The sequence below is a fragment of the Camelus dromedarius genome, chromosome 7 (genome assembly GCF_036321535.1).
Source record: "Camelus dromedarius isolate mCamDro1 chromosome 7, mCamDro1.pat, whole genome shotgun sequence".
Lineage (NCBI taxonomy): Eukaryota > Metazoa > Chordata > Mammalia > Artiodactyla > Camelidae > Camelus > Camelus dromedarius.
The window spans coordinates 57,700,667-57,716,043 of record NC_087442.1 but is presented as its reverse complement, the minus strand read 5'-3'; the positions used below and the strand labels follow the sequence as shown (position 1 = coordinate 57,716,043).

General features: G+C 46.4%; 1 protein-coding gene across 7 annotated transcripts in view; it reads right to left on the bottom strand.

The window, feature by feature from the left end:
- Positions 1-5,159: 5,159 nt before the first annotated feature.
- Positions 5,160-15,377, bottom strand: part of ICA1 (islet cell autoantigen 1) — a 141,123-nt gene continuing 130,905 nt past the window's right edge. For 4 of the 7 annotated variants that reach the window (XM_010979612.3, XM_031454954.2, XM_031454952.2 and 1 more), the window contains 2 exons: positions 7,613-7,702; positions 5,160-5,435 (listed from right to left, as the gene is read on the bottom strand). In XM_010979612.3, coding sequence (XP_010977914.1) covers positions 5,314-5,435; positions 7,613-7,702 — 212 coding nt within the window. In that variant the 3' untranslated portion in view covers positions 5,160-5,313. The remainder of the gene's footprint in view (positions 5,436-7,612; positions 7,703-15,377) is intronic. The other 3 variants (XM_010979614.3, XM_031454955.2, XM_031454958.2) reach the window with 1 other exon arrangement.

Genomic DNA, 15,377 nt, shown 5'->3' with positions numbered 1-15,377 from the left:
GGACCTGAATATCATCATTCTAAGTGAAGTCAGAAAGAAAAAGAAAAATATCATATGATATCACTCACAGGTGGAATTGAAAAAGAAAAAAGAAAAGAGAGGACACTAAGAACTCATCCACAAAATGGAAATATACTTGCAGACACAGTAAACAATCTTATGGTTATTAGGGGAAATAGGGTGGGAAGGGATAAATTTGGGAGTTTGAGACTTGCAAATGATAACCACTATAATAAAAATAGATAAAAAACAAATTTCTTCTGTATAACACAGGGAATTCAATATCTTGTAATAACCTTTAATGAAAAAGAATATAAAAGTGAATATGTGAACTATGAAAATAATATATACACACATACATGACTGGGACATTATGCTGTACATCAGAAACTGAAACATTGTAACTGACTATACTTCAATTAAAAAAAATTGGTAAGTTTTGCAGTGTGTCCCCTTTGTCTGGCAGAGAACCCACTTCATCCCTCCTAGTCTTAGCACAGAGTTTTGTCCAGGTTTATGGAAAAACTAGGGGCAACTTATTCATTAGACTTTCTAGTCCCCTCCTATCTTCTACCATCCTCATTATATTTAGGAATGAGTTCACGATGGGGAGACAAGATGGAGTGTGGAGACCCTTATGGAAGGTCGTAGGGAGGGAGCAGCCTCCCATTCCCACTTTAACAGTGTTTACCAGACGACTGACTTTCTGTGACACTAGTGGCCATACTTGTGTGCTGCTGGGTGGGAGCCCCATGCTAAGTCTTGGGGCATCACTCAGTCCTTGTAATAACTCCACAGAGGCAGGGAATGCTACTGTCCCTATATATGGGTGAGAAAACAGAAGCTCATAGAGGGTTCCTGACTTAGAGCTGGTGCAGCCTCAGTCTGACCACAGATTTGTCCAGCTTCAGAACCCAAACTCTAACGACTGCTCTATATTACTGTCCTAGATTCTGTCTCCAAGGAGTTTATTTCATAATTGATCTAAAACCTCAGCTCTAAGTTTCCAGCAAACATCTTGAAGTAAAAGAAACTTTGGCCCAGGAGTCAGGCAGCATCGGCTCTAGTCCTGGTTTCCCACTAACTTATAGGTTTGTTTTACATCCCTTGGGTCCCTTGGCCTCCTCACCTGGATATGAACGGTTGAATGCAAAGAGTTCTGTGATCCCTTCTGACTTCTCTGAAGTCAGCTATAGGACAGCTGCAAGTAGGGATTCTCCACGGGCCACTGAGGGCACAAAGCCTTCCAGCTCCAGTGCCAGGGGTGGCCTCAAAAGTGCCCCCTGGGGGGTGGGGGTTTGGAAAACATCCAAACTCTTTAGGCCAGCTCACTCCATACCTCTCTGGAAACATGACACAGTGTCTCCTCAAAGTCTTTCCAGTGGAAACTAGAGTGGATTGCTATTGCATTCTCCTGCCCAAGATCCATTCCTACTTTCTTTAGTAATGGCACCCTACTTTTCCTTAAGGAACTATCCTTTCTCCATTCCCAGCCCTTGAGGGTTGAGCTCCAGGGATAGGCTCATGAAAAGCTAGGCAAACAGCCCATTTTCCACCCCGACACAGAACCCAAGACAGACTCAAATCAAGACTTTGCTGGAGACGCTGGTGGCCTTTTGGCCTCCTTATGAGTCTGTTGGGATGAAGCGACACAGGGAATCAGGGCTGGGAGCTGAAGATGGGATAATTGTTGAGAACATCATTCGAGCCCTTAGATGCAGCCATGCCTGAAAACCTACACCTGGACTTTTTAGTTACCTGAACAAATATATCCACCCCAACTTTTTTTTGCTGTTGTTTAATTGAGTTTGAGTTGAATTAGGTGTCAGCAATGATACGTTCTTTGAACTTTCTGCTTTTCTCATTCATGCATGCCCCTCTGTCAGTGTTGCTAAATCCTATTTTTTGTTAAAAGAAGAGGAAAGGGAGGAGGAAGAGAAAGGAGAAAGAAGGAGAAGGAGAAAAAGAAGTCATTAAATCTAAAAGCCAAACGAAAGGCAAGTTCTAATGTGGTTCTGGTAAATATACAGCACTGTTGTCACTGTTCCCTGCCTTGTACCCGTCACACACATCACTCATTTATCAGAATCCCTCTCAATGCAGAATTCTTGGCAGCCACTGCCAATTATTTGGAGTTGACTCCAAGCTGAAATCTATTTTCCAACAAAGCTGAAAGACCTACGTCACTACACTGTGAGTGGTGCCAGTCACAGGACTGGGGGATGGTTTAAATTGAAGCATATTAACCACCACGGCCTGTCTGGAGGACACTGGTTGATCACAAGGACAGAAGCAACTTTGATATACTGGCAAAATCAAAATTACCCAAGTAATGCTAAATAGTTAGCCCCGAGCCCCTGGGTGGGTCGGCCCTGGGGAGGGGTCTCTGAGGGAGGAAAGCCTGGAGCTCCTTTAGCCAGCCCCTGGCGCCGAAGCCCAGGCAGAGGGCAGGAGAGGTCTGGCGGTGCCATCTCGACCCACAGGGCTAGGCCACTCCACACCCAGTGTCAGCCCTGGCCACCGCAGGAAGGCTAGCCCCATCTGGCAACTCCGGGCTCCCTGGATGGCCAGCTCCAAGCAGATGACATTTCCTTGGGCATTAACCTCCAATGACAATAAGTGCTGCTTCTTTCTATGTTGGTGCCTTTCTAATTCTGAAGCTGACAGAGGCTTTTCTCACTCTCCCAGCACTCAAAATCAACTTGACGTTTCTAAAATTACATTGTGAAAGTAATGAATCTACAACGTGCACCAAAGCCTGTGCTGGCTGGGAAAAGAAGGAAGGAAGAAATAGAAACGTCTCTGGCTTCCTCCCTTAAATTTGAATATTCTTTCTATATTGGCTGGGGCCGAGGGAGGGGAGAAGGGGGACTTGCACCTCCAGTGGCAGCGAGTTTTCAAGGAAGCAGGTGCTCTCAATGTCCCAGGAGGGTATAGTGCCACTGTGGTTCAGTCTGGCCTCGCAACATGGGATGAAAATGAGGGAGAAGCAAGACTGGGTGTGAAGAGGGTGGGGTACCTTCGCCTTCTTCAGACCAGAGACAGCCCGTCCCCAAGGTGGGCCCCAGAGGAAGCACACAGGCCACTTAAAAGAGAATCATGCAGCAGCTGCTTCTCCTTAAACTGGAGAGGTGGTCGAAGGGGCTTTGTGTGAGCCCAGATCAAAACACGCCTATCAAGAGGGATCAAGAGCCTGGCCAAGTGGACTGCAGATGGGGAAGGGAATTGAATCTTTTTTTTTTTTAAACAAAAATATAAAGAAAATTCAGGGAGAAAATGCTTTTTTTTTTAAAAAAAAATAACTTGTAGCAAAGCCTGTCCAATGACCATAATCCTTCTCTCCCCTTCATCCACAGGTCAACTTTAAAATGCAACCTGTGAGTATTTAAAGTGATCCATCCAACAGAGAAGAAGCCCACACCCCTTGCCCTCCCACCCTCTTCCCCACCCAGTTCCCTGGGCCTCTAGCCTGTTTGTCACCTTACTGCACTGCTGTGGGTTTCCACGGCTGCAAACAAATGTGACCCAGGATGAAACTATGAGGCTTTCCACATTCCAACCAGGGCAGCTCCATTCAGCAATCATTAATCCAGTGCTTACAAGGCGACTCCAGGGTGCTGCTTACCTGGGAAAGACAGACTCGATTCTCCGGGGTTGCAGCATCCATGGCCAGAGGCAGATGGACACAGCACAGGCCTTCAGAGGAGCTGGGAGGACAGGGAGGGAATTGTCAGGGAGAGATAAGGGGCAGGTCTTCAAAGGAAAACCACGGGCTGCGCTTTGAGAAATCCCTGTGAAGGAGATGGGGTCTGCAGAGGCTCCTGAGGGGTGGGTAACCCTGATGGGGGCTGAGGGCAAGGGGAGGGGGCATCCCGGGTGGAGTGGGCAGCAGTGGGCACAGGCTGAGGGGGTCGAGGGATGAGCAAGCCCTCCTGTGTGTGAAGGGGAGGGTACGAGGCGAGGCCTCAACGAGCACGAGTGCCAGGCTGAGGAATTTGCTCAGTGAGATTCCACCAAACGAGACCCCCGTGGACAGCTGTGCTGGCCTGGCCAGGAAGTGAACAGAGTCTCCAGCCGCAACTCACCAGCATCTCTTCCCGCACAGAAGAGGAAACGCCTTTCACAGGCCAGGTCGCCGGGCCCAGGCTGTCTTGCAGAGGACGTGACTGCTGTTAGGGCCACACATCCCGGAGCTGAGGAGGCACGCCCAGTGTCTCTGTGTGTTTGGGGAAGCGGCTCCAGGAGACCCTCTCAGAGCCAGGGAATGAGGCCGTAGGAGCGCAGCAGACACCTCCCTGGCCCAGCTGAGCATGAAGAACCAAAGCCTGGCTAGTCATGGACCCAGCCCCACTCAGGACACCCGGCCTAGGGAAAGACATGTACACGGGCTTCCAACAAGCGTCCACGTCCTCCTCCCCGCGCTGCGTATTTAGGGGTGCACGGGCCACGCCGGCAGCTTAAAGCAGGTGGGACCCATCCTTCTCCTCCGTCCCTCTCCAGCCCCCACACCCACAGCACCTCCCCGCTGAGTTCCCACAACACATTCATTTATTAACTTGACTTTGCATGTCAAATCTCTTTTCCGTTTAATTAAAAAAAAAAACAAACCAAAAAACAGTTAATGTCACAAGGAGCTCCAGAAATACATGCTTTTAAATTCCAGCTGTGTAGAGGACTAAAGGAGACAGTGGGATCTGCAGATATGGCTGCTGTCCATAGAAAGATTTGTGCGGAGAGTTCAAGTCCAGCCCCTCCGCCCGCGAGAGAGCCCACGGCCCAGCGGGCAGGGGGCAAGGGAGTGTCTTTGGTTGGCGGGAGTTATATCCAGAGCTTGCTGGAAGGTGGCTTGGCAGGAAGAGGGAGTGTCCCTGCAGCCCCCCTCTAGGGAGGACAGAGGCAGGGGTACAAGAGGAGGCATTTAAGCTTCACTAGCCTCCTGCTGCCTCTGAGGCTGCAGGACACCTTTTCGAACCTAACACAACGTAGGTTTAGGTTTACGATCTGAACTTGCCTCACAGTAGCCCGCGGACACATCCGCAGCCACCATGCAGACGTCGGCAGGAGTGCGGCCGGCCTGGAAACCGCTCCTAGGCAGCCTTGTACTGTCAGGTCCACGTAGGAAACACATTAAACCCTTTATACCAAATAAGAGTAAATAATTATACCAATATAAACAGGGCCTTGGACCCTTTCATTTTATTAAAATGACACAGAAATATTAAAACAGCATACTGATCGCTTCCTATGTCTGCGAGCCCTGTGGTGTGTGGAGGAGGAGCCGCTGCTTGTGGGCTCCCTCCCGGAGGCGCAGACTCATGCATTGAGCAATTCATGTTCTTTATCGGTTTTCCCAACAGCGTCAGGATTTGATAACGGGTCGAGGTCAGCAAAGAGGCTGAACCAGGCATTCAGGTCCGAGGCAGCCTTGGCAGGCTCTGGGGAGAGAAGAGAAGGCATCAGCACACCCACCCTGCAAACACCCACCTCTCCAGCCTGCACGTGGGTGGGTCCAGGTTCATCTTGAAAAGGGAAGGCGCTCAGTTGGATAAAGCCCAGTGAACAGTGAGCCCTCGTGTTGACCCCACCTGCCCCCACACCCAGTGGATGACCAAACCCCACAGAGCTGCCTGAGATCCCAGACCCTGTGCTTCCCAACCTCGGGAAGTATCAGACTCATTTCAGAACTCAGACTGAATGACTAAGGAGGCAAGGTGCCTTCCAGTGTCCACTGGAGGACTCTTGTCAAATCTGCTGGGTCAAGAGGACGACTGTGGTCACTCTTGTCAGCCTTCCAAGTAGCAGGTCCAGAAGAAGGGGTTGGCACTTGAGCCTGACTGCCCTTCTTCTCTCAAGGTCACTGCCTTCTTCAACCCTCTGCCATCAGAGGAAGAGGGCCTGGGATGTGCCTCCCCTTCCCCACTGGGCTCTGTATCACCCCCACCACCTCACACTCCAGCCTCAGTGGAGGACTACCTTCAGCTGTTCTTTTCACCAAACTATTTGCCCTAACTTGCTGAGTGGCACGATTAGAGCCCAATTACTTTCCAGATGAGAACATTTTCAAAAAAATGCCTGATGCAAGTGATTTCTAAATAAGTTGGAGGCTCTTCTTTCTATAAATCATTCCACATGAGAATCTAGGTTCATTGGCTTAGGTGACCCATGCTTTTTTTCTTTCTCCAACAGGTGGGAGTATCAAAAGCATGAAGAAAATGTCTCTGACAGGTTCTTTCTAGCTGAGAGTAGCTAGGAATGTGCTGGCCATCTGGTTGAAAGAGTCTCAAAAAATATTGGTAGGACAAGTTGCTAAATAAAAGTGGTTATATGAGAGTGATGGAGAGTACTGATCGGATTATACCCACATACACAGAACCTTTGACCTTTCCACTAAAATGGCACTAAAAACATTAAGAGAGTGTACTCATCACTTTATACTTCTGATTCTCCCCCCTTTGTCTTTTCTTCCTCAAAATCTCTTATAGATGTATTACTTTATGAGATGACAATACATCTGTTACAGAGATAAGCTATTGCAAGCAAGACTAGTTAGTAATACGAAAGTTACTACTATGTAACATAAACTGCATACTGTGTGCAGTTAGCCCCCAAAACATTTGGTTTACTTTGATATGAAAAACTGAGACCTCAGAGATCTCAATATAGCTTGGTGGGGGTGGAGGAGAAATAATCAAAAAAAAAAAAAAAGGGAGCAACTTGTCTGTCTTTGGTTATGTAGGAGGTCACACAAGGAAATTGTATGGGGCAAGCCCATTTTAGGAGGATTAGTCTGTTCTTGATAGAGAATATCAAAACATCTTAGAGACAGTGCCAGTGAAACTATGCTACAGGCTCACTTGCTCACCTCCGGCCCCCCCCCCCCCCCCCCCCCCGCGCCCTGCTGCACTCCGAGAATGGGTGTGGCCCTGCTGTGAGGCCTCAGGTGACTGCACTTTGGGGCAGTCCTTACATTCCCCAGACCTCCGCTGTCGCTGTCGGAGGGAAAACCAGGTGCAACTAATTGCACAACACCTCAAAGAACATCAAGGGAATGCTTTCTGATGATAACAGAATAGACACTTCCTTTAACTTCCTGTGGTCAACACAGGGAGAGTGGGTGATGACCAAAGGCAGAGAGCAAGTGAACTGCAAAAACAGACGAGATCTTCAGGCAGGCAGATGTTCTGTCTCAAAAGAGAACAGATTTCACCAGCTTGAAAGGCCCTCTTTTGACAACGAAGACACCTGGCTTTTTGCAAAAAGCACTAATCAAATGCCTTGTCTGGTGGAGGCAATGGTATTTTCAGCTGAAGACTGCAAACCTCAATGGTCTTTCCTCCCCTGCTGTTGCCACTCAATCTTGGGGAGCACCCAGTCACATGGAGACAGATGTGTGATTCCTCCTCATTAGATGTGATAAAGGGAATTATGAATTAGGACATTGAACCAGAAAAACAGTCAAAATGTTAGTTTCTGTGATCATGCAAAACTCTCCACCCTTATACATTGAACCTAAGGTGCTCAAATGGAAATTAGTAAAGAAATACAGAAAAGCATGTTAGGCCCATGGAAAGAAAGGCAACTATCATTTAAGGGGGAGAGAACACTGCATTACCTTTCAGTGCAGGACTGCTGTCATTTGGACTGCTTGCCTTTGGTGCTGGCCATGGAGGAGAAGTGCGACTGACATTGCTCTCTGACCAGCCTAATGTTCGAAACCAGAGGTCATTAGATATAGGGAAGAGCAGTCACACGGCCCCCTAGTTGCAGGGGTGTACCCATGGTTCTCAACTACGGCAGCTTCCAGGAAAGAGAGGATGGTGGTGTGCAAAGACCCTTCTCCTGTGTTCCTCATAACTGGACTACGTTTTAGAGGAGAGTAGATAAACAGAATCATGCCCAACTCAAAAGTGTGGAAAACTAAGAGAAAGACTGCATTTTGAAAAGCAAACGAGAAATTGCTAAAGTTAAAGTATTTTTGCTTTTAGCTTTATGTCCATTTTTCTTACCAAGTGACATTATTTCAGTCATACCAAAGATTATCAATAATGTTCCAAGAAACTCAAGTGCCTTGTTTTTCTGTCACAAATGGGGAAAGCTAAAAAAACTGAACGCCATTAAATGCAGCGACAGAACTAGTAAATGGCAGGCCTTCTCCACTTCCCATATGATCCAGTCTATTCTATGCAGTGAATTTAAACTGGGAAGTTGAGTTAACACAGATAAATGGTAATCAAGTCCAAATATATGACGGGAAAGAAAGCCTCCCTTACCTTGATGTCACGCTGTTATGGTGGCATTTATCTTGTTTAAGCCAACATTCTGAAACGCCCCCTTGTGCTCTGCCCACCTCTAATGATGTAGAAGCATTCAGCAATCCTGCTTTGGGGGAAGCAAGCCTCATTCCCCGCAGCATTTACTGTCTGTGCTGGATGTTCTGGCATGACATATAATTTAGAACTTTACCATAGGCTTCTTTGCACATCTGCTTTAATTCTTCCTGTGTAAGTCCCATCCTTTCAATGAGACAGGGAACTGTTTCTTCAGTGAGCTCCACCATATACTTAATGCATTATAGGCAGGTGTTTGTGGACAAAGTCCACTGTTGATTCTCATTGTGAAACTCAGACCATCCGATGATGCATCATTCATTGTTGGGTCCAAATGGTTAAAACTATATCCTTTCACTGGGATGCTCTGGTCACAGTATTTACTACAGAAAAGGTTTTGTCTCTGATAAGGTCCTCATGTGACATCATGTTTGAATGACAGAGTTCAGCTGAAGCCAATTTCTGGAGCAAGACAGCCACTCAGTACATGCCCCCAAAATGATAAGATTTAAGGCTGTTTGTTTACCCTGCCATTCTCAAATTTGTAATGAGGGACTTAATTATAGACTCATATTATATTTATTAGCTCATACTTTCGGCTCATCTCCGAGAGCTGTGAGCACCTTGAAAGCAGGAACCATGTAGTATTCATCTTTACATCCTTTCTTGCACTTCCTGGCACATGATGGATGTTGAAATTAAAATAAACTATTGAAGAACTCTTTAAACCAGGAGAAGTACACATATGAAGCATTATTTTAAGAGATGGCAAAGCAACACTTGGCACAGTAGATGCTCTGATACTCACTGGTTGAATTATTCCACTTTAGGCAAATTGCACACAAACATCTCTATGAAGGCTAACCAATGACAAATGAAATGACCTGTGACCTATTTATTAGGTCTAAAATAATGAAAACATATTTTCATTAAACAAAAATACTGTTATTCATTGGAAAGGTACTTGAACATGTTGTTAACATATTTCACAATACACAAAAAGCACAAGATTTTAAGGGAACTTTTTGGGATGATGGTCTAACCCTAGACGACGGTGACAGTTGCACAATATAAATTTACTAGAAATTCTTGAACTGTTCTCTTACCACAGGTGGTTTTCATGGTATGTAAATTATAATTTAAGAAAGCAGCTTTAAAAAATGACCAGTATTTGGAGTAATCCAGGAGTAACATAACCTCTCTGGTTCCTAGAAAATTGGACCATGAGCATTTTCCTTCTAAACCCAAATCACACAAAATAATGGTAAATGTGGAAAGTTAAAATTGTGGTTCCATTGTGTGCCAAATAAAGCTGAAAGAGGTAGAATCTAACTGGGTCAATTTTACTCTTTTCCCTACAATACTCTATGGACACCAGGCTTCAAAACCCACCTGTGCTTGGCAGAGCCTGTGCAACCTTTCCAACAGCACCTGCAACCTGGTCTCAATGTTTTAAGGCAGTGGCTCTCAAAGCATGGTGCTCACACAGTAGGCATCACCTGTGAACTGGTTAGGATGCAAGTTCACGGGACAACCCTGACCTACTGAACCAGCATCCTGGGGTGGTGCCCAGGAAACCATTTCAGCAAACCCTCAGTGACTGTCATGCAAGTCTAAGTGTGGAAGGTATTGCCAGAGATGATCCCCAAGGGGCTACCAGGGTTACCATCTTCTTTAGGATCAAGGTCATCCTGGTTGTGCCAGAGACAAGGAGAGGTTCTCCTCAGAAACAGAGGCGTCTGCGTTTAAGACCCCACCTCCCAAGTCCTGCAGCGATAAACTCCTTGAGCCTGTTGAGCTCTCTGAGTTCAGGGAGGCTCACACTTTCAAAGAGAACCCGGTACTCATGCAGAGGAAAGCCAGGGGAGAGGTATAAGTCAACCCCTCTCTGATCTCTGAATGCCATTTGATACAGTGGGAACTCAGCAAGATAATTCTTCCCATTTCAAAAATATGCACAACATTCATTTTTTAAAAAATGGCTGCAGAGAACAGTGGAAAAGAGGTAGGTTCCAAGCACTGTCTTTTTCACAGTATAAAATGGAACACATTCCTAAAGGAGGCAGAAATAAATCTACATGTCAAAACGGAGCTCCCCTCACTTTATGTAATGGGAATGTTTCCGAATAGTTATAAATAAATAAAATGTCTGCATATCAAGTCATATTTTTAAAGTACCAGAAATACAAATTGTATTTTTAAGCCTATTATTTAAAGGATTATTATGGCAGATTTCTGTATAAAGACAATAAATGTCTTCTAATTAGATTCCTTTGTAACCATGGAGTTTTGAATACTGCACACCTAAAACAGTCATGAACCATGCAAGAGACATCCAGAATGTGTGGATTTGGGGGCTTCTCTGCAGCGGAGGACACAGATGAGGATGAGTATAAAGACACTGCCCTCTCTGGGGATTAAGATGATGCAGAAAGCCAACCTGTTTCCCAAAGACACACTTATCACTGTTTGCTTGTCCCACAGTGTGAAGCAGGAACAACAGCCAGTTTGCCAAGTCACAGTCTCTCCTCAGAACAGCCATTAAGCATGTCCGACTATATGACTTTATGTGCATGAGGGGAGAAAATGGTACAGCTGTGACACCAGCTACATATTAAGAAAAAAAAAAGCTAATACTAAGCTGAGCAGCAATTTCACCCTCACTCATTTCACTTTGGGAATTTTTTAGGAAAAATTAGTGAGCATAATTATGGATGGAATGTTAAGCCCGATTTCAAATGTCTTGGCTTCTGTCAGGAAAAAAATGCTATTTAAAGAGAACTTGGTGTTGCTAATATTCCGGTAATTGCCGTCAACTGTTCCCTAGCTGGTGTTAGTTGGCTGAGGTGCTTTTTTTTACCAGGAAGGTGTGGCTGGAAAGACGTCTCCCCATCTCAGAGAAATTGTGTCAGGAGACGGGTGGTGAAGGGTGGGGGCGGGAGCGCGCAGAGGGCTCCGTGAACAAGATGACTATCCTCGCGCCCAGTTACTTTGATATGTCAACTGTGCTACCCCTTTGCTGGAAACACACAGGAAATTTTATTGGAGCCATTCTGCCCTCTTTACTTACATAAGGGAAAATATAAATCAGCCAGAAATAACACTGGCCAGCTCGAGCAGCAAGAGAAGCCAAAACACCACCACCCAGAGTAGCACTTTACGATGAATGTAATTTCACTAAGTGGGAGAGCAAAAGCCCGGGCTGGGTTGACGAGCACAGCCTGGGGCCCTCTGGGGTGGGGTAGGCCCTGAAGGGGAAAGTGGGAAGACCACTAGCCTGCCGTCCACACCGTCTCTGGGCCCCAGTTTCCGTACCTACAAAGGGTGGGTAAAAATTCCTGCCTCATTAGGTTGTTGTATGGCTAAAATGGGATCTTGTAGGAGAAACTGGGGAGTACAGAGGCTAAAGAGCAGGCCCTCAGCAAGTCTAAGTTGAATCTGGATTTCTGTATAACTCAGCAGACACGAGGACCAACCCCTGAGACCGTCATAGGACTGTTTTCTTCTAATCTAGTGATGCAGTGTCAGTTAATTTCTCCCTCCCTTCTTGCCTGCCATCCATCCACCCATCTATCCACCCATCCATCCATCCATTCATCTGGATATCTTTTTGAACATCTATTATATTCCAGGCACTGAGCTATGTTCTGGAAATATGATGGTGAGCAACACAAACATGGGCCTGCCCAGGACAATCTAAAGCAGACAGAAAATGAAATCAACTTTACAATGAAGTGAAATAAGAGGCATGATTAAGTCCTGGGTGTAAAGGGAATGGAGGGAAGAAACACGAAACACTGATTGCTGGGGGAGTCCACGGATGAAATATTACTGAAGCTGAGAACCTGAAGGATGAGACATCAGCCAAGGAGAGCAAGCATCATGGGTGTGGAGGTGGGTGCAGTGCTTGGAGGAGAGGGGAGAGCATATGCCAAGGCCCAGTGGTGGGAGAGTGGGGCTCACTGGAGTCCAGCATACAGACATAGTACCTGGTTCTCCAGCAGAACAATGTCATTAAGTCATGCTAAGTAAAGGTGAGGGAGGTATGGGCATCGATGAGGTCAGGCCCTATAGGACCTTGTAAGCCAAGCTGAGGAGTTTAGAACTTACTTGCGTGGTGGATAAAACCACAACTTGGCAAGTCACAAGACTTTTCTGGAGTCCCTTAATTTCCTCATCTATAACGTGAGGGTGGAGTTGATGGTCACTAAGTTTCCTTCTATGGACTCATGGGGGCACTTAGATTCTGCAGATAGCCAAGGCCTGGGAATGGGTCTCATCAGGCTTAGAAAGTGCTGCTTCTTTGCTGGAACAAACAATGCCACTGACTCACGCTGTGGGCTCAAACTGTCTTCAAATGTGGCCCACAGTCTTTTCCTTCACATTATTCCATTTGAGTCCCAGAAATATCAGTTACCCGGAGTCAGGCTAAGCCAGAAACAGCAAGAGGTGAGCCCTAGTCAAGGAGAGGTGAGTCTGAGATAGCGCAAAGCTTGACATTATCTTAGCTTTAAGTGGAAACCCACCCAGATGGCAAGAGCACCTGGGAATTGGGTAAAACAACAGAATATCCAGAAGGAACAAAGGGTTGTATGTTTGAGAGAATCTGGAACAAGGCTCTTAACTTTGGTTTGCAGCATCCTAAATTAAAAGATGTCCCGGTGCATTTACTTGGAGCAGATGGTTATCTTTTCAGTATCAGCGTCTGTTTCTCAGTTAAATTTTGGATGTTGGCAGGGAATTAGAAGAACGTCGAATGAGGCCCATCAGCCTTGCCTGATCTCTGTCTCCGTAGCCTCTATGGCTGGCCCTCCCACTCACTTTAAGAGGCCTCAGGAAGGTACAATTTTATCATCACTGTAGGACACAAAAATCCCAGCCCCTATCACACTGGGAACTTCTGAGAAATCCTAGCTAAAATTAACTCCTTCAAATTTTTCAGCACAACTTGATCCTAAATGTAAGTTCCTTTGTTTTGCTCCCTGAGAGCTTGAAGCAGGTGGGAGAAGGAAGATATAATTGTTCTCTTACTAAACCTCCCTTCCTATTTCCCCAGAGCTAAGGGGAACAGAGGCCAAAGAAGAGAGGGAGGGAGGCAGAGGAGAATGGGGTGGGGAGTGAGAGGGGCTGTGGAGTGCGGAAGAATGCTGGGGTGCCTACAGCTGTGGCCTGGAGCCATACACCGAGTCCTCCGGACACTCTGACCCTGAGGACACAGCTCCGCCTGGACCTCCCAAAGAGCCACAAAATTGGTGAGACTGAGCATGGGTGCACTAGAGTGAGCCGGGGGTGACGGCTAACATGGCCAAGATTCTGTAGACAATCCCAATTTCATATATTCTATTCTGAAACATCATTCAGCTTTTGTGGTTGACACGAACCCTGCCTCCCACACCCACCTTCCTCCCCCATGACGACGGGGTGGCCCGGTCCCTGTGTGTGGCCAGAATGCCTGGCACCTCGCCAACAGTCAGTACAAGTCCTGCTCCTCCAGGAACATCCAAGACAAGGCGTGAGGGAACCCGGCGGGGAATCACGTTTGCCGTCAGAGATGGGGTACCCAGAGGCAATAGAATGAGAAAGTGGAAGGCAGGGATTCCTGAGTCAGGTGGCTCAGGCTCATGATCTGGCCTGCCTCCTACCAGAACCATGATCAAATTACTTACTGCCCCATTTCCCAGGTGATAAGATGGAGATGGTGCCACTACCTGCCCGAGAAGTGGGTGGTGAGGATGAAGTAAGTTAACACAAGTAAAGCACACGTGGCAGTGCTTGGCACAGAGCACATACCGACCAGAGTGCTGGTTCTTGTTATTTGACCAGCTATACAGGGCAGAGTCACGGAATCACATGGTTTTAGACCTCAGCACCTCTGAAGTGGGGACTAACCCAGGGATAAGAAGATAACACTTGTGGAAAGGTGGAAGGCTCCTTCACATGAGTTGGGTCTCTCCTGATAGATTTTTTTAGTGAATTTAACACCTCGTATTACAGATGACAAGGCAAAGGCCCAGAGAATGAGTGGCCTGACCAATTGCTGCAGAATGAATGCAGGGAAGGGAGTCTGCAGAATAAAACTCTGGCTTTGAACTCCCCACCACTGTGTTTCACTGAGCCAGTGTGCCAATGAGCCTTTCTACTCCATGCTTAGTTACTTATTTACTCCATGCTTAGTTACTTATTTACTCCATGACCACTGACTTATTTCAGTGGTTGATTTAATTTGGTTTTTGAGATGATCTGGATAATCAGGGGAAGCAGTTTCAATACGAGGTGTCAAATGTTTACCAATTATTTAGATGCTTTTGCAATTCATGTATACAGATGGGTTTTCTAGACTATGGGAAAAAAATGGAAAAATGGAAAAAAATGGAAAAAAAAGGAAAAAAATCTACAGCCAACATCCATCTTTTCCTCTTTTTTTTAGGGTGTTGGGGGGAGTCCTGACAAAAGCACAGAATATAGTTACAGTTGGATTACATGATTGATCAATTGTTGAAGCAGGGAGCCCATACTTAATTTGTACACATATGTTTTGAAGGTCCCCTGAATCTGAGGGCAGCATTGGGGTGGGGCGCCTGCTGGGAATCTGCAGATGTGGTAGAAGCTGAATGCGCTTCTTCTTTCAAACACTTAGGTTCCACCTTTTTTCTGTCCTTTTGAGTTCCATAGACATTCAATTTGTGGCTGCTGGTGTGCAAGGGAAATAGGATAATTCAGAGGTTATAAAATAACTCCTTTAACATTGGTCTTGATAGAACCCCAGCTGAGGGAAGGAAACTTTTAGCAGCCAGAATGATCCTTTCAAGTGGTAAATCAGATCATGCCCATCCTTGGTCTTGTGATGTTGTGATGGTTCCCAAGTTCTTCCAAAGGCTACAAGGTCCTGTGGGGCCCCGCCTGTTTCCTCTCCCAGTGCCTCTCCCCCTCGCTCCATCCTCGGTGCTGTTCCTCCAGACTCTTGACCAGATCAGACACGTCCTCTCTTAGGCACTGGCACAGAGGTTCCCCCTGCCCAGAGCTCCACATGGCTAATATTCTCACATCCTG